Source organism: Gymnodraco acuticeps, unplaced genomic scaffold (assembly GCF_902827175.1).
Source record: "Gymnodraco acuticeps unplaced genomic scaffold, fGymAcu1.1, whole genome shotgun sequence".
Taxonomy (NCBI): Eukaryota; Metazoa; Chordata; class Actinopteri; order Perciformes; family Bathydraconidae; genus Gymnodraco; species Gymnodraco acuticeps.
Window position 1 is genome coordinate 481,364 of NW_022992289.1, and position 21,385 is coordinate 502,748.

General features: G+C 40.9%; 1 protein-coding gene across 4 annotated transcripts; it reads left to right on the forward strand.

The window, feature by feature from the left end:
• Positions 1–519: 519 nt before the first annotated feature.
• On the forward strand, positions 520–19,792 carry cc2d1b (coiled-coil and C2 domain containing 1B). Of its 4 annotated transcripts, none has more exons than XM_034207854.1 (26): positions 520–598; positions 873–995; positions 1,089–1,224; positions 2,069–2,172; positions 2,814–2,915; positions 3,955–4,098; positions 6,197–6,515; positions 7,282–7,400; positions 8,307–8,385; positions 10,095–10,178; positions 11,037–11,173; positions 11,762–11,834; positions 12,035–12,174; positions 12,255–12,375; positions 14,365–14,525; positions 15,262–15,387; positions 15,546–15,604; positions 15,944–16,060; positions 16,239–16,312; positions 16,882–16,940; positions 17,048–17,099; positions 18,160–18,259; positions 18,333–18,423; positions 18,524–18,646; positions 18,735–18,783; positions 18,955–19,792. In XM_034207854.1, the coding sequence occupies exons 2-25, from the start codon at positions 933–935 to the stop codon at positions 18,744–18,746; spliced, it is 2,595 nt and encodes an 864-aa protein (XP_034063745.1). In that variant the 5' UTR covers positions 520–598; positions 873–932; the 3' UTR covers positions 18,747–18,783; positions 18,955–19,792. The 4 variants fall into 4 exon arrangements, with proteins under 4 accessions (XP_034063745.1, XP_034063747.1, XP_034063746.1 ...); XM_034207856.1 differs by having other exon boundaries at positions 17,054–17,099; XM_034207855.1 differs by having other exon boundaries at positions 3,958–4,098.
• The last annotated feature ends 1,593 nt before the right edge of the window (positions 19,793–21,385 follow it).

The following is a 21,385-nucleotide window of genomic DNA, read 5'->3' on the forward strand; positions in this document are numbered from 1 at the left end:
TCTTATAGTTTATTACATTTTTCTGACACATACAAACCATAATGTTACAGGACTGTTTCATGAAAGATAAAAGAAATAAATTCGGCACCATAATTGCATAATAAGAGACGTATTATAAAATGTACTTTAATTAAATCAGACATGTGTTCACAATTATTATCAACTTGAACTCAATGGGAGTCAGGTTTCTTTTTATTTTGTTTTTGTATATTTGGCACAAGGGAAATATACAAAACAAAACAGATGATGAATACACAAATGAACGTGGATTCAACAAATATAATAATGCATCAACACAATTGGTGAAAAACAGTACATTTACCAAAAAAGATTGCATTCAAGTTATCCATAAAATAAATGATATCATTATCAGTAAATGATGGAACTTTATTATTTTAAAACATTTTCACACCAAGTCTTTTGTGAATGGGGGGGTCACTCAGGGCCGCCCGGCAGACAGAACTGAGGGCTGCACCTTTAAAATTAGCGCTGGACGCTCCCTCGCTCTGCGCAGGCGCACTCAAACAATTACGATGTCAAACCACAGAAATGAAACTGAAACCTCTGAGAAGTACCTGATGAAGTGCTGAACGAGCAGGTAAAGACACTCACGCTCCGAGTGCTGGATAAAACTCTCTTTAATGTTTGCTGACAGTGACACTAACAGTCGCCTTCTTTCTCGTAAACAAACTTTAAGAGTTAGAGGCGAAAATCACGGTTAGCTAACAGCTAGCTAAGCTAACCGTCAGTTGGGTTACCACTCACTGCCTGGGAGCCACCTGACAACCGCTCACATGACTTTAACTCCTGCAACCACACATATGACACTACACAACAGGAAACATATCATTTAAACGTGTTTGTGTTTGTAGTTTAGATCTCTGGAGTGTCGCTTAAGGGCTTGTTAAACATCCAGCCACAACAACAACAACATGTTTGGTAAAAAGAAGAGAGCTCCGCAGCCCAGAGGCCAAGGCGCCGCTGCAGCCAAGCAGGTAACAACAACAACAACAACAATGATCAGGATGTTTATGTAATGCTTTGTCTTGATGATAGCGGGTGAAGTTTATCTTGTACTCTGGTTTCAGATGGGTCTGTTTGTAGACTCTGAGGAGATGATGGGTATGGAGGGGAATCTGGAGGACCCGGATTTAGAGGCAGAACTGGCTGCTATCACTGGGAATAAAGCTGCTGCTGGAGGGAGAGCCAAGCAGAAGGGGAAAAGTGAGTGTTATTTATTTGTCATGATGATGGATCAATATCTGTAGGGTCTGATGAGCTTTTCACTTGTATGTGAAGTTGTGTTGTCCCCATGTGTGGAGTCAGAAATATAGCCTGATCAGTAATGGGGTTGTTTAGGCTGATATTGATATTGTATTTATCAAGTAAGATACTGATAGGATCTCATGAACTTTAGGATGATGACACCCACAATCTTCAGCATTTCTGTACCTCCATTTCCTTTTTATGTATCAGCTGACATGTACAGTATATATACCCCAATTCACAGTTAGACTGCACTTCATACAATATGTGATCAGAGCATGTTGACAGACGTCCAAATAACTGCATAGTACGTCTCAGATGTGTTCAGAAACTGTCAGGCTACAGCTTTGGTTACACCCAAACACGGAGCTTATTTACCTTTGGTCCTCTCTTTGTGCAGTGTGTCATGTTGATATGGAAAAGGCCCTTCCTCAAACACCTTTTCCCCCATGTGAATCAAAAGACTATTATCTGCTCCTTTTAAGTTTCTTTCTTGGTATAATAATAATAAGAAGTATTGGATGTACAATAAAAGTTTTTTTGTACTCGGCTGCTGCTAAACATTCTTTGTTTTTATGCTTTTCACTAAAATGTATGTTATGGTACTTCCGAGTTTCTGAAATCCTTCCCACAATAACTCAACCAAGAAATGTTCTGCATCTTTATGATATTGGAAAACATGGTTTTCTAGTTATAGATAGAAATGATTGATATTTATATATATATTACTATATTGCCAAGTAGTACATGTTGTTGATCTTGAATAAAACCCAGACTAAATGGCATGATGTTTGTGTCGTAGGTGCGCTGCCCATGGAAGACATCGCAAAAATGGCTGACGAGTGTATGCGCGATCTCGATGACGATGAAGATGACAGCAACTTGGAGGACGATGAAGATTTATTGGTTGGTTGTTTTTGTATATTTATATCTCTTCCCTCAAAAGGTTCTGTGGCTCCTTGGCTTTCAAGATTCTCGATAACGAAGCCTTTTATCCATCAGCCACATGGTTTGAAATGGTTTGTACACAATTGAACTATTTATTGGTCTTAAATAGGTAGTACCCTATGTTGAAAACAAGTAGACTGCCTTGTATTTGCAAAATCAAAGTAAAAGGGTCAGTTTTGTAACAAATACCGAATTATCTGAATACTTTGTATTTTTCTATTGATTTAGCTACTTCAGTCACATGAAAGGCACCTCAAATTAAATGTAATATTTGATTTTTAACTGGTACTTTAGTGGCTAAAACTTTATATTTTTACATTGTTTTGTATTTTTCTGAATATACAAAGTAATTAAAAGTTCTAAATATATTTAGTGAAGTAAAAAGTGCAATACTTCCCTCTAAGATGTAGTGGGGTAGAGGTATAAAGCACCATAAAAAGGACAAATATAAATGATGTGAAATTTGACTGAATAAGATCCTTGAGCAAATGTCACTTTTCAACACTTTGCAAATACATGAAACCCAGAAGTTTGACTTGAGTGCACAAATCTTGTCTTTGGCTGTTGATCAGTTGCTTTCTTCTTCTTCTCCTCATCAGGCAGAGCTGCAGGAAGTGGTGGGTGAGGAGGAAGCTGAGGATGCTGTAACCCTTTCCTCCAAATCTTCTGCAACTGCTGAAACACCAGAGTCACTGACGCAGGTTCGATTCACCGTTTGATCTCTGGCACACCTACACCCTCAGCCACCATAATGCATGTCAATATGTTAGCTACTGGTAACAAGAAAAGGAAAATGTATTTGCTGTTTTACATTCTTAGCTGCCTAATCATCTTTAATCCCCCTTTCCCCCCTTTATTTTCATAGTATAAATGCCTCTAAACAACAGTTGTTTACTTAATAACATGGCTGGTAGAATAGATGCACTTGAGACTTGTTCTACTCTTTCTGGTAAATCTACATTCCTTTAAACACATATCCTGACACCTGTGTTTCAGTCTACTTCAAATACTCACACAACACTTAAACAAGAGAATTACCCATAGTGTAGATCAGGGGTCGGCAACCTTTTTGATATGAAGTTGGGGGGGGGATGTGAGGAGCTTGGCGCTTGTGAACTGTCAACAGGAGGGCGGGGGGAGCCTCGCTGCGGGGAAGCAGTGTGTGGACCTGTCAGCGCAACTTACACAATGCCAAATTTAACAAACTAATTTAAATAATTGGTTTAAACGGCATAATAATAATGACGATCGTCCGTTCTGTGATTTTCCAGAACACACAGACGGCCAGTCCGCCCCTTTGTAGCATATTATTTCAATGAGAGATGAGCAGATCGCCACTGGGCTTTCAACTAAAGACACAGCCACGCAAAAACTGCGGCATTTGTACAGTTCCTTATGGGTACTGCAATTTGTGAAGTGCTTTCCTCTGTGGTGAAATGATCAGCACCATGGAGGAAAGCGGCAGAAAGTCGCCTGGAGATAAAGAGAGCGGGGCTGCGTTGCGTGCATGGCTTCCTTCTGCAGGTAACGGGGAGACGCGCTCTGGCGGCGGTCTCGTTCAGGATCCGAAAATACAATTTAAATATTTTGCACACTTATTCCACTTATTTCTAGTGTGCCACTGGTTACGGTGCCTCGTGCCCATGGTGGCACGCGTGCCAGGGGTTGCCGAGCCCTGGTGTAGATTAACCAGCTGTTTTCAGAAAATGTTGACACTTCTTCTCTGTTGTTGTGTTGAAGCAGGAAGTAAAGGTTTCCTCTGCGGCCCCCGGCAGCCTCCAACACACCCTGGAGGAGCGAGTCGTCATGTACAGGACGGCTCTACAGAACGCTAAAACTGCAGAGGAGACCTCCAAAGCCAGGAGATTCGATCGTGGTCTGAAGGTGAGTCAAGCTACTGCCTGAGGACAAGGTTTAGATATAGATAGAATCATGGTGCAGGATTACAGCAACGTTTTCAAGAGTTAAAGTCTGTTCTTCTCATGAATCCATAAACTATTTCAAATGATGAATTAAAGCCATTAGCTTAAAGGGTGCTTTGCTTCATTTTTTGTGGTACCAATATTTTTAACTTCACAAATGTTGTTAAAATACTCGAGAATGTCAGCTAAATCCCACTATTCAATACAATAATAAACAGGATCATTTCATGTGTTTTTTGTTATTTTTCGCTGCTGCATAGTGCTCTGTAGAATCCTTGTTTTTGTTGTATTTTTTGTATATAGTTCATCTTGTCTGAGCACAACTATTCATGTCCAAACTGAAGTTTTTTCTTCATATTCAAGAGTACAAATAAAAGCAGTTTATTTGTACTCAATAGGGATGTAACGATACCAAAAACTCGCGGTACGATAATATCGCGATAACAAGTCCATGGTACGATATTTATCGCGATATTGAAAAATAAAGAAAACATTGATTTTATTTGAAAAAAAAATTTTTTACTTGAATTTTTTTTCTTTATTAAATAATAAATCTGATTTGTACAGCATTTTAGTTGGATAGCAGTATTTTAAAGTGTCGAAAACAAAGTGACAGTAACAGACTGGAACAAGAAAACCAGTGTTTTTGTACCTATAGTACTACCAAACAAAGCAGGCATTTTCTTTGTGCCACTGCACCTCACAAATAAACAAGGACATTTAATAATCAGACCCTGCAATAAAATAAATCAAGTTTCACTTTAGTTTTTCAAGTAACTCAACTCTAACTCACTCACTCGGCTTCATCAGACAGGTTATCTTTTAGGAATATGAGCATGTCCACATTTCCAGGTAGAAGCTGGGATGTTTGGGAGTTTACAAAATCCCCTGCTGTGGAAAAAACTCTCTCGCTTGGTACTGTTGTTGCTGATATGCTTTGGCCATGGGTGACAGCAGTGGGTAAAACTGTGCATTGTCTCTCCATCACTTCAAAAACAATACAGTTGTTGCCAAGAAGGTGAGGCTTATTGACAGGGCGAGATATAAATATACTGTTGGTACTTGTCAATGTCTCTAGGTGTGTAAATGTAGCCCTGTAAATACAATGTCCTTTTGTGTTATCTGTTGTTTTATGTTCATGTTGTAACCTACTTGCTGCCATGTTGGACAGGTCTCCCTTGAAAAAGAGATTGATGATCTCAATGGGACCATCTGGTTAAATCAAGTTTAAAAAAAAAATTGCGGTAGATTTTGTCAGTCTCACGACGGTATCGAGACGTTTATTTATCGCGATATTCGATATATCGTTACATCCCTAGTATTCAATAAAGGCTTTTTCTGTATACTGAGCTGCACTACACATGCCCAACAGCTGGATGATATAGTTTAGCTCATAAGAAAAGACATCGTGCCGTTTGTCATCTTTGAAGTCACTTCTCAAAACCCATGATTTAACAAGTTTACTAATTTCTTTGTTGGCAATTTGTGCCTGGAACTACTGTGGTGCAGTGAAACATTCTTCATAATGCATTACAGTCCAGATGATCAGGGGCGGTTCTAGAGGGGGGCAGGGGGGCCAGTGCCCCCTAACACTGACCTCTGACCCCCCTGTGGCCCCCCTAACTATGAAAAGGTTTTTTTTTTTTTTTTTTTTAAATGTATATTTTCTGGTACTCGGTTTGCAAAAAACCGCAGGATTTTGTTGCTGTAATGTGAGATTGTGCAGACACCCTTATGTAAAGTAGAGATGTAACTGTTCATTGCCTTTATTTTTATATAAATATGGTGTTAGTGCAAACATTGCACCATAACTTAATTTGAAGCTAACAGTAATAACTATAAGATCTATCTGAAATAAACAAGTGTACTGAAACAAATACCAATAACTGTATTGCATTGTTTTCTATTGCGCAATTACTTCATACTGTCTAGTTCTCTTTTTCGTCCTGCATTTATTGTGCCCCTCTCAGAAAATAACTGGCCCCCCAGTAGCCCCCCCAGTCAAATTGGTCTAGAACCGCCACTGCAGATGATACTGATGGTGATGTTGTTCTGTACAGACGCTGCAGTCGATGGTCGCTGCCGTTAAAAAAGGGAAACCTGTGAACGAGGCAGAGATCCCTCCTCCGGTCGCCAGTGGAGCGCCGAGTGCCGCCCCTCCTCCTCCTGCTGCCCGTCGCCCCCCTCCCCCCGTACCCTCGCCTCCTGAACCCTGTCTCTCAGATCAGGAGGGGGGGTCGGAGGTCACGACTCCATCGCCTGCTGTACCGGAGGTCATCACCCCGAGTGAAGAGGAGCAGTCGTCCTCCTCCCTGCCTCTGAGCAGCGTCCCCTCTCCAGAGGAGCCTGCAGACAGAGCTCAGAGCAGTCCCTCTGATGGTCCGTGTGATTATACAAAGATATACCCGTTATTATATTGGAGATAAGAGAATCAAAGTGTAAAAGACCGTAGCTTACAATTAAAAACAATGCTAAGGCCCTTTTTCCATCAATGCTCCAGTTCGATCAAAGCACAACTGAGAAAATTCACAAACAGATTGTCGAGCTTTTTCGGCCGCTCGACCTGCACAAATAAGACAAATGGCACAGGAGGAAATGCAGATAATCTGTGCTGCAAAGCAGGAAGTATCCCAGTGCTCCTGTGCTTTTAGCAAATGAGGTTAAATGCTAAAAAGTGGCCCCTTCTATGCAAATGAACCTCCTTGCAAAAACAGTCCAATTCCCTAAGACCAGCGCAACAGAGTAAAAGTGAAACTATTGGTGTCTTCAGAAAGCAGATCGTAACTACAGTGCATTTTTAAGGGGTTGTGACATTCAGATTTTAAAAGGATCATTGCAGAAGTGACGGGATGCAATGACAGTGTTGAAAAATAAAGAAATACATGACATTTTGAAAACTCATCACCTTAAAGGTATGCAAAAAAAAACATAGGTTATCAGAGGAAAAATACACTTTTTTGTGCTAAATTTGAGGTTAAGTTATTCAAATATTGGTAAATTAGCCTAAGTAACTTTATTTTAAAAATATGAAGTTTAGTTTAATTTCCTGCTCTGAATTTCATCACTCTTGGCTTCTCTCTCCTCGATGAATGTGTGTCTTTCATTGTCGTAATTGTTCTGCATTTCTTTCCCGGTGAATTCACAGCGAACGAGGCGACCAAGACGCTGCTTCTGGAGAGGCAGAAAGAATACAAGATGGCAGCTCTGAGAGCCAAGAAGCTGGGAGATGTGGAGCAAGCAAGACTTCACCTCAAGACCGGCAAGGTGAGCGAATGGACATCACAGCGGACAGCCTGTTCACAGATTTCTATCTGCATTGTTTTGAATACATTTGACTCTCCTAAAAACAGGTTTCTCTGTTGTGCGGCAGCATTTCTTCCTCAGTGAATACAATTGATTGTGGAAATGTGCTCAATAGGTAACTGATGTGATAATGTGTAACCGGACAACTTCCTTGTAGAATCTGGAGGATTTTTTTTTTTTTTCTCGATTAAAACAACATACATATTTTATAATAAGATTAGGGTCAATGCTTTTTACAAACGTATGCAGGCAATCAATGTGATAACATCCTTGACAACATACAGCAAGATTAATCCCTATTGTCTTTTCCTTATGAATAAATACACATATATTTTAACTGCAATTTTGATGGAGTAGGTGATTTTGTCTGTGATGTCCCTATATGTATATCCCTACAAGCTAAATGCTATATAAAGACTTGTTCCTGCTGCAACTAGAAACAAACATTCATCCAAGTTTTATGAGAGCAAGTCTCTGCTGTAGGAATGTAGCAGACGCTGCATTTGTGCGAATAGACACGCTGTTTTACCTGGTTAATGCTGAAGAAAGTTGTTTCTAATTGAGATCTTATAGTTCTTTTTATATCAACATCTTGTCTGAGTTCATATACCTCACATTAATCATGAAATTAAACCAATTTGCATGTTCGTATGTCTCTTAAAGCTTTATTTTAATATATCAATAGCAAACTTCACAAAATAAGACAAATGAAGTTTAAATATTAAAACTGCTAGCTATGTGTGCAGTCTCTTGTCTGAGCCTGTCGCCGCATATTCTGACTAAAGAATTCCTCTGGAGAATGTGAAACAATTTGGGACAGAACCGTCTTTATGTTTGACACAGTTTTGGTTTGTTGTTCCTGTGCAGAGGTTCGATGTGATGATCGAGGCGTTGGAGAAAGGACAAGCGGTCGACCTCAGTGAGCTTCCTCCGTCCCCAGATCAGGGTGAGGAACATAAGAGTGCAGCACACAACCAAGCAAGCTTAACTTATACATGTCTTTGAATAAACTGAGGCTTCAAGAGGAATAGAAAGAGGGAATATACGAAGCGGAAGACAACAGGGATAAATAAGCACAAACAAAAGTTACAAAGGTTTTAAAATAGGTGTAATGATTTGGTTTCTTTGATACTTTGAGACATAGTTACATTAAAAAGAAACACGTGAAGGTGTTAGAAAATACATATTTAAAAAAAATCATTGAGAAAGAAGAAAAATAAACCGTAATTGTGCCGGTGAAATATGATCGCTATATTATTATATTATATTATATAACAAGAGCAACATGTTTGGAAATGAAAAACACTAACTATGGCTGCAAACTGTTTTGAACACAGACCGTGGTATATCATTTTAAAGAAAAAAGGCACGAGAAGACCTAGTTCTTGAAATCCAAAAGAAGTGACAAGGATCTTCCAGGAAGGAAATATAGATCAGTAAATACCAGAGGTTGAGTCGCCAATTTGATGACTTTGGACTCAACTTGATAAAATCACAAAACACTTGCAACTCGACTTGGACTTGAGCACCAATGACTCGGCACTCGACTTGGACTCGAGCCCTCTGACTTGAGGTGACTTGATCATTTAATTCAGGGGTCTCCAACACGCCGATCGCAAGATGCCGCTAGAAGAGCAGACTCCCGTCGGGGAGAGCGGAATCTTCAGGGACTTTATTTTTGCTGGGCCACCATGCGGCCAATCATATGCGAGGACACACTAGGATCATACCATTATGTGAAAGAAGGGTGGGGGGGCAGACGCTCCAAAGACAGCAGGTGTAGTGGTACAGGCCAGCTGCAGAGCGTCAGAGAGACGGGGAGACGGATTGAAATGCAAGCGCCTCGGAAAAAGTCAAGAAATTAGCGAAAACCGAAAAAAGAAACAGCATCTGGCTGCATTTCAATGACATTGGAGAAAGCAAAGCTGAGTGCAGGATTTGTAAAAAATGTGGTAACCACTCAGGACTTATTGTCAGAGGTGGGAGAAGTTCAGATCTTGTACTTGAGTAAAAGTACCAGAGTGTTGGAATACAAGTAAAAGTACAAGTAATAGCATCAAAATATAGTTAAAGTCCCACCTGCAGAGGGATCTAGATGCAGGTGTTCTCTTCCCCATAGAGACCGCCTCGCTGCACATTATCCCTTGCATAAAGATAGATCGTGGGTCCCTTACAACATGTTGTACACAGTGGAAATAAACATTCTGGTTACCTCAACATCAGGGATCTTATCCATTAAACTCCTTCTGAATCAAACCGTCACGGTAGCCTTACCGTAAAATAGAAGAAAACACGTTACTTTACCAGCAGAGAGAAAATGGATTATTACAGTATTAATGTGACTAACAAAAGCAGTTTGATTATTAAGTATTATTCTGTTGATCGATGTCATTACATTTGTTGAAAAGCACATAAGGACTTGTTTAAGACTCGGTTTTTCAAAGTTTAGGACTTGGACTTGACTTGAACTTGCCCATCCTGACTTGAGACTTGACTCGGACTTGAGCGCAAAGACTTGTGACTTGCAAAACAATTACTTGGTCCCACCTCTGCAATATTTGCTGGACTTGTTTTTATTAAGAACAATATTGTAAACAGAAGCCTGCAGTGTGTGCTTCTGAGTGTTGATATTCATCTTCAGTGTTTGTGATTCAGCCGCAGGAGGGGTGTCTGCTCCCGTCAAGAAATCTTCCTCCGGGCAAAACATAGACGTCGCCCAACCAGTTACATCCGCTCCAGGTGGGAATACCTTCCACTGTTAGTCACGATATAAATGTGATGTAATGCAGCTACGTCTACAAACATCCCCTGTTTCTCTTAACAACATACAGCTTGATGTAGGGCTGCTCGATTATTTTGGTCAATAATTGATATCACGATTATTAAAAACGATTATCCATTTACTTTGAAAACATCCATTTATTGAAAAAAAAAATTTTGAACATTATGTTTTTAACAGTTGATTACCCTGAACTTTAAGTAGAATTCAACTGAAAAAAGAATAAAAAATAAATAAAATAAAAATAGTTTTATTTCGATTACGTTGTTTTCGTAATCGTTGCAAGCCAAAATCGTAATTGCGATTTAAAATACGATTAATTGAGCAGCCCTAGCTTGATGTTTAACAAAATAGGAGAAAACGCACTTCTTTGTGAAGCATCAGCCTGCTGCTGCACTTTGTGTTCACTGCTACTTGGCAAATGGAAAAAACGTATTTAATTTAATCTGAATTTACATTATTTAATTTCATATTCTGTTCTTGTACATATCATATTCTATTTACATGTGTATAGACTTTTTGCACTACTTTTTATTTTGTATTTTATTATATACGTTGGATTGTTGGAGGAGCTCAGGTCAGAAGATGTTCATTGCCGTCTGTACACTGTAGCTTTGTGCATATGACAATAAAACCTTTGAATCTTGAATCTTGGTTGAATGCTAATATGCTAAGCTAAGATGGTGGCACGTTAACATTGCAGTTGTGAGTCAGTGAGCATTCACCCTAAACCTTAAACCATGGCTTTAGTGTTCAATTCTTAAAACTAACAGAAACACATCTTGAGAAACAGTTTTTTCTCTGTTGTTGCTCCTCAGCCGCTGCCCCCCCATCGGCTCCCAAAGACGTGCTGGAGGCTTTAGAGCAGAGACGAGCCAAGTACTCAGAGGCGTCCAATCAGGCGAAAGCAGCCGGAGACGACCGCAAGGCCCGAATGCACGACCGCATCGCCAAGGTACGAGGAGACACTGCTGATCTCTGTAGCTACCTTTACACCTTTAGCCTCTTACATGCTAAACGTTTACTACGAAGTATCATAACGACATACAAAGATAATTGTGGGTATGATTTAAGAAAAGCCGTGAAGACATTTAATACCAGAAAATGGACGTCAAAGCAATAATGGCCCTTCTATAATTTCATTTCATTTCAAACCTTTATTTATCCAGGTGTATCCCATTGCGATCATTGATCTCTTTTTCCAGGGAGACCTGCTCAAGTATGTTCCACATGAAACATAAAAACATAAACAGAACAACAAAAAGGACATCATACAGTAACATTACAGGGATTTACAATTTACATAACTATCCACATGAGCAGGTACCAACAGCTTCCGATTGAGTAGCATCCAACCGAGCTTTAAAAACATTTAGTGGCACCAGATTGCTCAGTTTCCATTTCAATTGCAGACGATTCCAAGACAGTGGAGCTGCGCATCTAAAAGCCATCTTCCCTAAGACAGTCCTAGCAGTTAAACGTACTTCTAGTTATACTTGTAGCAATTTGCGGTAACAAATCTTTTCCCTCTCTCTTCCTGCAGCAATACCAGAGTGCCATCAGATCTCACAAAGCAGGAAAAGCGGTCAACTTTGAGGAGCTTCCGGTTCCTCCTGGTGAGATTTGTTTTGTTTTTGTGTCATTTCCAAGTCATATTTAGCTCCGTCAAATTGATTTAATTTCCAGTTCTGTTGTTACTGTGAACTGAATCACTCTAAAAGCTGCCAGTTAGCTGTAAGACAGGTGTTTGTACTTGACCAAAAGACTACATCTAATGTTTAAGACACTGTAGTAAGTATGATCTCTTATCTCTCAGGTTTTCCTCCCATCCCCGGTCAGAAGGCAGCGGGAGCGGATCAGGGATTAATCGCTGCTCTGGATGCAGCAGATAAAATAGCTTCCACTGATGCGACTGAAATAGCTGATGAAGATGAAGAAGGGGAGAAGGAAGAGGAGGTGGGTTATCAGTAGCTCATTATAATCTTTGTATAAGAGTTCATGGACACATTGTTGATAGAGTGTTCTGTTTGTTGCAGACTAAGCGTGCAGAACACCCGAAGAAGCTGATGTTGGACGTCCCCGCCGCAGCGCAGGAACGCAGGAAGACTCCGACTTCCCCCGAAGGAACAGCCGCCGGGGAGGGACTCTCAGCGACAGGTCAGTCCTCGAAGGGAAACACAGATCCGCCTCTTGGGAAGCATTTAATAACTTTGAGGATTAAAAACATGGGAGATATTCTAGGTATCCAACGTTGGGTTGGCTCTAAGGTCATAGCTAACTATCTTACAGGGTTCTTACGCTCATTGAAAACCTGGAAAAAGGAATATTTTTCCCAAAGTTTTGGAAAAGTCATGGAAATGTAACTAAAGTTGCATCAAATATAATTTATATTTTATCTAATCGCCAAAATAGTAATACTATAACGATAATAAATACTGTATGGTATAGTAATGAAACTTAAAATGGCATTTAACTGGTGAGAGATTTTTACAATCACGCCCTCTGAGTGGTTCTCAACTGGTCAGGCCTCGGGACCCACTTTTTACTTGGTCAATACATCGCGACCCAACATTTTGAAGCACTCAAATCTATTCAACAAAAAATCGTGCTGTAATATATACGCTTTTCAGCATACAATATTAATACAAGTGAAGTACAGTGCATATATCCCTTATATCCCTTCACAGAACTAAAGTATGCTTTTAAAAAAGGTTTAATGAGATGATGGAATCAAAGCTGAACTATATAAAAAGGCACACATGCTGAAAACCCAACCCCAGCATAACTGGGGGGGATTCTCCCCCAGGAGATTTTTAGAAATACTAACATAAACTATGCATTCTGGTACACTGAGAAGAAAATAAATAAATCTATTACTACCCGACATGTTAATAATATTTGATGCCATTGTTTGTTTTTCACTTTGTTCTGACATCTTGCTGCGAGAAGAGTAAAGAGGAGAGAGTCTGTGTGACTTACTTTAAATTGTGGGTAAGGGTAGATAGCTCCCATTGTTCTGTGACCTGTCAGTCATCAGACCGGGGGTCATATTTCATTATGTGTTCATTTCTATCTGAAGTTGTACCCATGAATGTATAAAGAAGAGTTCTACCGCAAAGTTATTCTCTGTGGGGACTTCCGGCAACAATCTTGATTCTGATTGGCCAGAAGACTCGAAAAAACATCAGCAAAGATATTTTATTGAGAAGATGATCACTATGTGACAGAAGTTTTCAAAACCGTTTATGGTCTCCGGTACTTCCAGTCCAACGCCGACTGCATGCACAGCGTTAGAAAATCGGGCCTTCAAAATAAAAGTTTGACTTTTCCCCCCTTAAAAAAAAAAATTCATTTTTTTTTCTTCACTCACACATCCGCGACCCACTCCAAACGGGTCCGCGACCCACTCCAAACGGGTCCGCGACCCACTCCAAACGGGTCCGCGACCCACTCCAAACGGGTCCGCGAGCCACTCCAAGTGGGTCGCGACCCACCAGTTGAGAACCACTGCTCTAGTGGCTTTAGTCTGTAGAAGCTAGTAAGCCTACCATTGGATTTGTTTTAGATAGGCACAACATGTTTCATATGCACACCTTATTTTCCAGCTTACCATGTTAAAATAAAAACGTGGTACCGCTGAGAAAGAGTAATTGTTTTGGTCATGGAAAATTAGGTAAAGGTCATGGAGAGGTCATGGAAAATCATTGGTGAAAAAGTGTATGAACCCTGATCTTATTCGAGTTTGGACATTTTTATAAGGAATAAACTAATAATTAGTAGTTAGTTTCATTCGAGCTGCAACAATTAGTCGATTGGATGAGTTGATGGACCTGCAACTTCTATGATTAAATTGTAATTTCTTAAGTAGAAATTACATCAGATCTGTTTCCATTTTCTTAAAGGTCATTGTCTGACAGTAGATGGAATATCTTAAAAGTTTGGACACCCCTGCTCTAAATCTTCACCTATGAACCACTAGTATCTGTGTCTGCAGACAAGTCCCGTATTGTTACGCTGGACTCCTGCCAACACCATCCTGCCCTTATTTGCATTGAGAACACCATAACTGTTCCCATGTAGCACCTCTGCACACATCCACCTGTCGTTGCTGATCGCCAGTGTTTTCTGTGTGTCTGTGTCGTCCAGCGGAGTTCCTGGAGGGCAGGAAGAAGCAGTACATGAGGGCGGCTCTGCAGGCCAAGCAGAAGAGCGACATGGATCAGGCCAAGACGTTCCTGCGCACGGCCAAGAGCCTGGAGCCGCTGATCGAGGCGGCTCGCAGCGGGCGGACGGTGGACATCAGCACGGTGACGACACAGACATTTACATTTCTGACTGTGGTTACTTTGTTGACTTACTCGCACCTTGTTTATGCTTCTTTGTTCCAAATCTCACACAATAACTAAAAACTAAATTAGATCACAATTTGCTCTGTTTGAATAATTTAAATGATCTCACATCTTCCTTCATTGAGCTGGTTTTATTTCAGAAACCAACTGTAAGCTAATTCCAGCGTCTGACACAACATAATGCTTTATTCAAACGGATGCACGATATTTTCAACAATATGCAAATGAACATGTGACTAGTGGGAGCTACTCTCATTGGAGGAGAACTGGAAACACTGCACTGTGTTTTCCACGTCAATGTAGCGTTCATTTCACTCTCAATACGTCTTTTGTTTGGATCTCAAGGTTCAAGGTTCTTTATTTTGTCATACGAACATAGCTACAGTGTAGTTATGCCGATGAACATCTTGTGTCATAGGCTTCTCCGACAGAGCAACACCAAACACAGATACACAGAAAAAAAATAGTGCAAGTAAATAGTAATACAAAAAGAAAAATAGTTTAAAAATAACTCTGAAAATATGTTTTTAACTATCCAGAAGTGCATTTTAAAACATATCACCATCACTTTTATCCCTCATATCATAACTAAATAAGTCCAAAGTGGAGATGTGGGGTATTAGAAGTGCTGCTTTTCCTCAAAATCCAAACACCATATATCTGAGGTGTCTTCTCTGTCCTCTCTGTGCTGTAGGTGCCGTCGCCCCCCGGTGATGAAGACGAGGACTTCATCCTGGTTCATCACAGCGACGTGCAGATCTCAGAGAAAGCAGAGCAGCTCTACACACAGCTGGCCAAGATCCTCAAAGAGCAGTACGAGGTGAAACTGCAGACTGTGTGTCCATTCTTCAATTATTTGTTGATATTAGCATTTGTAACCAGAGCTCTTGTTGAAGTTGAATAAATTGTCCTATTATATATTTTTTAATTCCCAGTTTCCTCGAGCTGTCTAACTTTATTGTCCCTTTTTTGTTTTAGAAATGTATGACTCACTCCAAGCAGTTCACACACCTGGGGAACGTCACCGAAACAACAAAGTGAGTTTCCCGTGTCTCAACAGTTTACATACAAACTCCTAAAGCTGTTATAATTCTGGACTAAGTTTGGATTAAATTGATGGTTTATTTATTTAATTGTGTTAATTCTCATTCTCCTCATTCTCCTCATTCTCCTCATTCTCCTCATTCTCCTCATTCTCCTCATTCTCCTCATTCTCCTCATTCTCCTCATTCTCCTCATTCTCCTCATTCTCCTCCTCCTCCTCCTCCTCCTCCTCCTCCTCCTCCTCCTCCTCCTCCTCCTCCTCCTCCTCCTCCTCCTCCTCCTCCTCCTCCTCCTCCTCCTCCTCCTCCTCCTCCTGTGTGTGCGTGCTCCAGGTTTGAGAAGATGGCGGACAGCTGTAAGAAGAGCCTGGAGGTGTTGAAGCTGGCTCAGTCCAAAGGTCTGCCTCCTCCCAAACATCACTTTGAGGAGAGGTCCTTTCACACGGTCAGGTGAGGACCCCTCCTTTATTTAACATTAAACTGCAAAGGTTCAGAGTGAACGGAGCAATCCTCCGCTGACAAAGAACATGAAATTGACGGTTGTCTTATGTTTGATATATTGAATATTTCTGTCATTTAGTCGGACAGTTTTTTTAAAGCAATAAATCCCTTATTTGTTGTCTTTCAGGATCTTCCCAGAGCTGAGCAGCACTGACATGGTGGTTGTGATCGTCAAAGGGATGAATCTTCCTGCTCCTAGTGGTAAAAACCAAAGTCTCCACCTCTCAGTCATTACATTACATGTCACTTGTTAGACGCTTTTATCCAAAGCGCCTTACATACTCAATACTGTGGGCAATCCCCACAGGAGCAAGTTGGGGTGAAGTGTCTTGCCCAGGGACACAACGACATGCTGACTGCAGTGGGACTCGAACTTGCTATCCCCTGATTCAAAGTTCAGCGCACTGAGCCACAGCCTCCCCGGGTTAGGGTCCTTACATAGAGGGCAGCATGTCCACATGTTGTCTGCGAACCCTGGACAAAAATATATGAAAACAAAGAAATGATATTTTACATCTTGAATTCAATTTTCAAAGCCTCACCCTTTTCTTTCTTTTGCTGTCGGTAAAATTAAAATAAAGGCAAAAATCGCCCAATAGGTGAACAGTTATTTCTACAATTGTTGTCTTGGCTATGTTGTTCTTGTTCTTAGATACCATTAAAAAATAGTTTAACGTTCAAAATAAGTTGCTACTACCTTTTTTAGCTTTAATTCATTTGACCTTTTGTAACCAAAATAAAAATAAAGTTCTTTCCTGCCTCCCCTGCAGGGATCCAGCCCAACGACCTGGACGCCTTCATTAAGTTTGACTTCCCGTACCCCAGCGCGGTGAGACACTCTGACGTCTCGCTTTAATGTTCGCCGTCACCACGGGCTGCTGAGGTCTAAACGTGAGACTTTTGTCCTCTAAGTGTTCTGTTTCTGTTCTTCACCAGGAGCAGCCGCAGAAACACAGAACAGCCGTCATCAAGAACACTAACTCTCCAGGTGAGACTCAGGGTCTGTGTGTAGTTCCTCCCAGAGATGTGTGTATATATCTGTACTGAAGACAACTCTCTTCTGTAAAGTGTAACTATGGTACCGACAGGGCCGTGTGCAGAAACAAAATACCTTATTTTAAAGTCTTTCTGAGGGGCTACATTTATGTTTTAGGACTGTACGAGTGATCTCCTTATTTCCAAATGTTTGTTTACTTCCTTTATTTAATAACTTCTTTACTTTACTTAAAGGTGGGGTAGGTCATTCACTTCAGAAACACTTTTCGTTATATTCCATGGAATGCTCTTAACATCCCGATAGCAATGAATATCTTAAATGCTTTGACAATAAACCCATTAGAAAATGTCATCTCTGGAAGCCGTAGCGTTGTAAAAAGCACGACCAATCATCTGAGCCGGACCGGCTATAATAACTGGATGGCCTACCTGCCTGTCAGCCTTCCATCTGGGCACAAACTTATCTCGTGCCCTCATTGGTCATGTGCGCGTTCGTGTGTGTTGGAGGAGGGGCTCTGTGAGGAAGTCTGAAGGAAGGGGCAGATTTTTTTCGGCTGCTTACTTTCAAATTCTAGCGCACTCGAGCCGGTTTCTCCATTCTTACCTTTAAAGGAAAAATCTATTTCTATTTTGTTTGATTATATTCATACAGTTCCAATCTCAAAATACAATCTTTAGCTTCAATAATGTTTTGTAAGATATACATTTTTGTATCCGTCTAAATACGTTATTTTTAATGAATATCATTTTATAAGTATTTCCATTAAATGAAAATGAGCTTTGACACATTATGCTATATCTATTATGTGTTATAGTTAGTGGAGGTTTCACAAACTATGTGAAAATAAAACAATCGGAATACCTTTGAGTCCCAGAGGGGACATTTACATTACAATACATCGTTAGTTGAAGTTGAGTCACCTTATAGATTTTGTTTACATAGAGAAGTTTATTTTGAAATAATTACGAATTCAGATCATGTGAATAACAGGTTTATGTATCTATAATATTTGTTATGTAAAGGCTTCATCTCTTGGTCTGTTTGAAACCAGAATACAAGCAGAGCTTCACGCTGTCGATAAACAGGAACCACCGCGGCTTCAGGAGGCTGGTGACGACTAAAGGCCTCAAGCTGGAGCTGCTGCACAAAGGGTGAGTCAGAGAGGCTCTCCCCCCTCCCCCCCCCTACAGGGAGACAGTGACCTGATGCTCTCTGTCGTTTCAGAGGCTTCTTACGGAGCGACAAGCCGGTCGGGACGGCGCTCCTAAAGCTGGAGAAACTGGAGAGTCAGAGTGAAATCAGGGAGATCGTTGAGGTGAGATAGAGCACCATGAAACAAGAGATGTACGAGTTACCCAAGATGTTCTCTCACTGATAAATATCACTAAGTTAAACCTTTGAGTCTCTGTTTCCAGGTGATGGACGGTCGTAAGCCGACAGGAGGGCGAGTCGAGGTGAAGGTCCGGCTGCGGGAGCCCCTGAGCGGACAGGACATGCAGTCGAGCACCGAGCGATGGCTGGTGATCGACTCGTCACAGGTAGCGTTTAATATACGGTTCTGCAGCATTGGAATCTCAATAGACAAAGCTAAGATTGAATTAAAACATCTCACTTTTTATCTCCCAGGTTCTCGTTTAGATGCTGCTGCGAGTTCAGGACGATTCACAAGATAAAGGTAGAAGAAAATTGGCTTTTTCTTCGAGTTAGATGACATGATGTTACCACGCATAATGAGAGTAGTGTTGATCTTCGTATCAAACATATCTTTTGGAAAACCTGACAAGAAGTGAACAATTCTGTGTTTAAATGCATTTATTCACCTGACTGATAATTCCTCTGTTTGCAGATTAAAGGCACTCAATCAGAAACACTCGGAGGAGGGTGGAGTTCAGGAAGTGATGAGGACGGTCTGCTGATCAGTCGACTCGGAGCTACACGGGTCTCTGAATTTATAACACTTTTGCACCTTAGCGAGACAGGAGCGCTCCGCCTGCGCTTCAGAGGAGGCGACGGTTTACGCGTCGTCAGTCTGACGCTCGCTGATGGACAAAAAGCACTTGTTCTCCTGCTTTGTGTCATTGCTGCTGATTCTCACAGATTAAACTCAGATATAGGCTCGTGATGCGTCAGGGGAGAAAGTAGGGGTCCAGGTGAGTCTGCTGAGGGGCTCAGTGTGACCTGATCCTGCTGACGTGACTTAAGTTAATATAATATATCGAAGAATGTGTATATATTCCTGTTATTACAGCTCTGGTATAGAGAACTGCAACTATGCACTAACACCAAAGTAATCACTGTTGCTATAAAATCCTGCATATTTGAAATGTGCTCTTTAGCTGCCAAACCTGTTACAAAAACACCGGAGTGACAACGAGGGACTGGATTTTCTGTAGTGGGTTTTATGAGGTACGTGCACTCGGTAGACGGCGACTAGTATGCTCCAAGTTATGAGAAACTGACAGGAGGGAGAGTAACGATGCTTAGCAAGGTACTGGAGTGGACAGGGGGCAGCTAAACACGTTTAGTCACGTAGAAAAGACAATTTAAGGTTAAATGCTATATTTAGATTTATTTTGCCGCGAGACTCCATTGGCTTCAGTTTCCTGTCGTAAAGTGGGAACGATATTCTCATTCACTCTCACAGACGCACACACACACACAGACAGACGCACACGCACGCACAGACAGACGCGCACGCAGACACACACACAGACAGACGCACGCACACACACACACACACACACACAGACAGACACACACACACACACACACACACACAGACAGACACACACACACAGAGACAGACAGACAGACACACACACACAGAGACAGACAGACAGACAGACACACACACAGAGACAGACAGACAGACACACACAGAGACAGACAGACAGACACACACACAGAGACAGACAGACACACACACAGAGACAGACAGACAGACAGACAGACAGACACACACACACACAGAGACAGACAGACACACACACAGAGACAGACAGACAGACGCACACGCACGCAGACAGACACACACACAGACAGACACAGACACAGACAGAGACAGAGACAGAGACAGAGACAGACAGACAGACACACACACACAGAGACAGACAGACACACACACAGAGACAGACAGACACACACACAGAGACAGACATACACACACAGAGACAGACAGACACACACACAGAGACAGACAGACACACACACAGAGACAGACAGACACACACACAGAGAGAGACAGACACAGACACACACACACACACACACAGAGACAGACACACACACGCTTCTTTACCAACCGCCATCTACTGTAGTTACACTTGCTATTAATTAGTAAGTCATACAAAACCCATTAAAGAAATCCCAACTATCCGGCTCTGTCTCCACGATGTCTCGCTCCCAACACAATGCATCTTGTTTTCAGCGCGAGGACACTAGCAGATAATAGCAGTCTCTCATATGTGTGTTAAAGGAGCAAGCCAAGGTACAATGTATTTAACTAATATAAAGAGCACACTCCCTCTTCGGCACCTTCTTAGTTCTCTCACTGTGGACCCTCTAAACTGCACACTGACCTTTCTGTGGCTTTGGGTGCGTTAGATTTATATTTGTCTTGTTTACACTCCACAGTACAAACTGAGCTGATCTTTAATCATCTAAAAAGATAGACATCCATTATAACTCATGATAGTTCATCTTTTAGTAGTTGGATGATCTTATTCTCTACATATTTTTAGTTGAATTAATAGTTTGACATTTTGGGAAATATGCTTATTTGCTTCTGGCAGTGAGATGAGTGGTGTTCATCTGATCAAAATGTCCAACTATTCATTTACAAGGTGAAGCACAACTTTGACCAACTATGTATCTCCGTTGTTTTAAAGGGCCAGTTCACTCAACATAGAGGAAGGATTCCCATCTTCTTACTCACTTACCCATAAACTCATGAAGATCGAGTAAAAACAAATAAAATGTAAGTTGTTTGTTTTGAATTTGGAAATTACAACAACAAAAAACTAACACAATAATTTTCAAGGACAATAATTAATTTACAATCTCAACTTTAAGGTCACATGGACAAAAAAAAAATGTAAAAACAACCACGGGACAGACCTTAGATTTACTGTCAAGGTGGATTTAAAAAAAATCTAACCTGTAGTAATTAGTAAGTGGTTTTATTGGAGCATCTTCTCCTGGTTAGATTTATAAAGAATGACCAGAAGACATAGTGCAGTTAGAGGAAGGAGAAATATACGTTTTTGGTAATAGTTTGA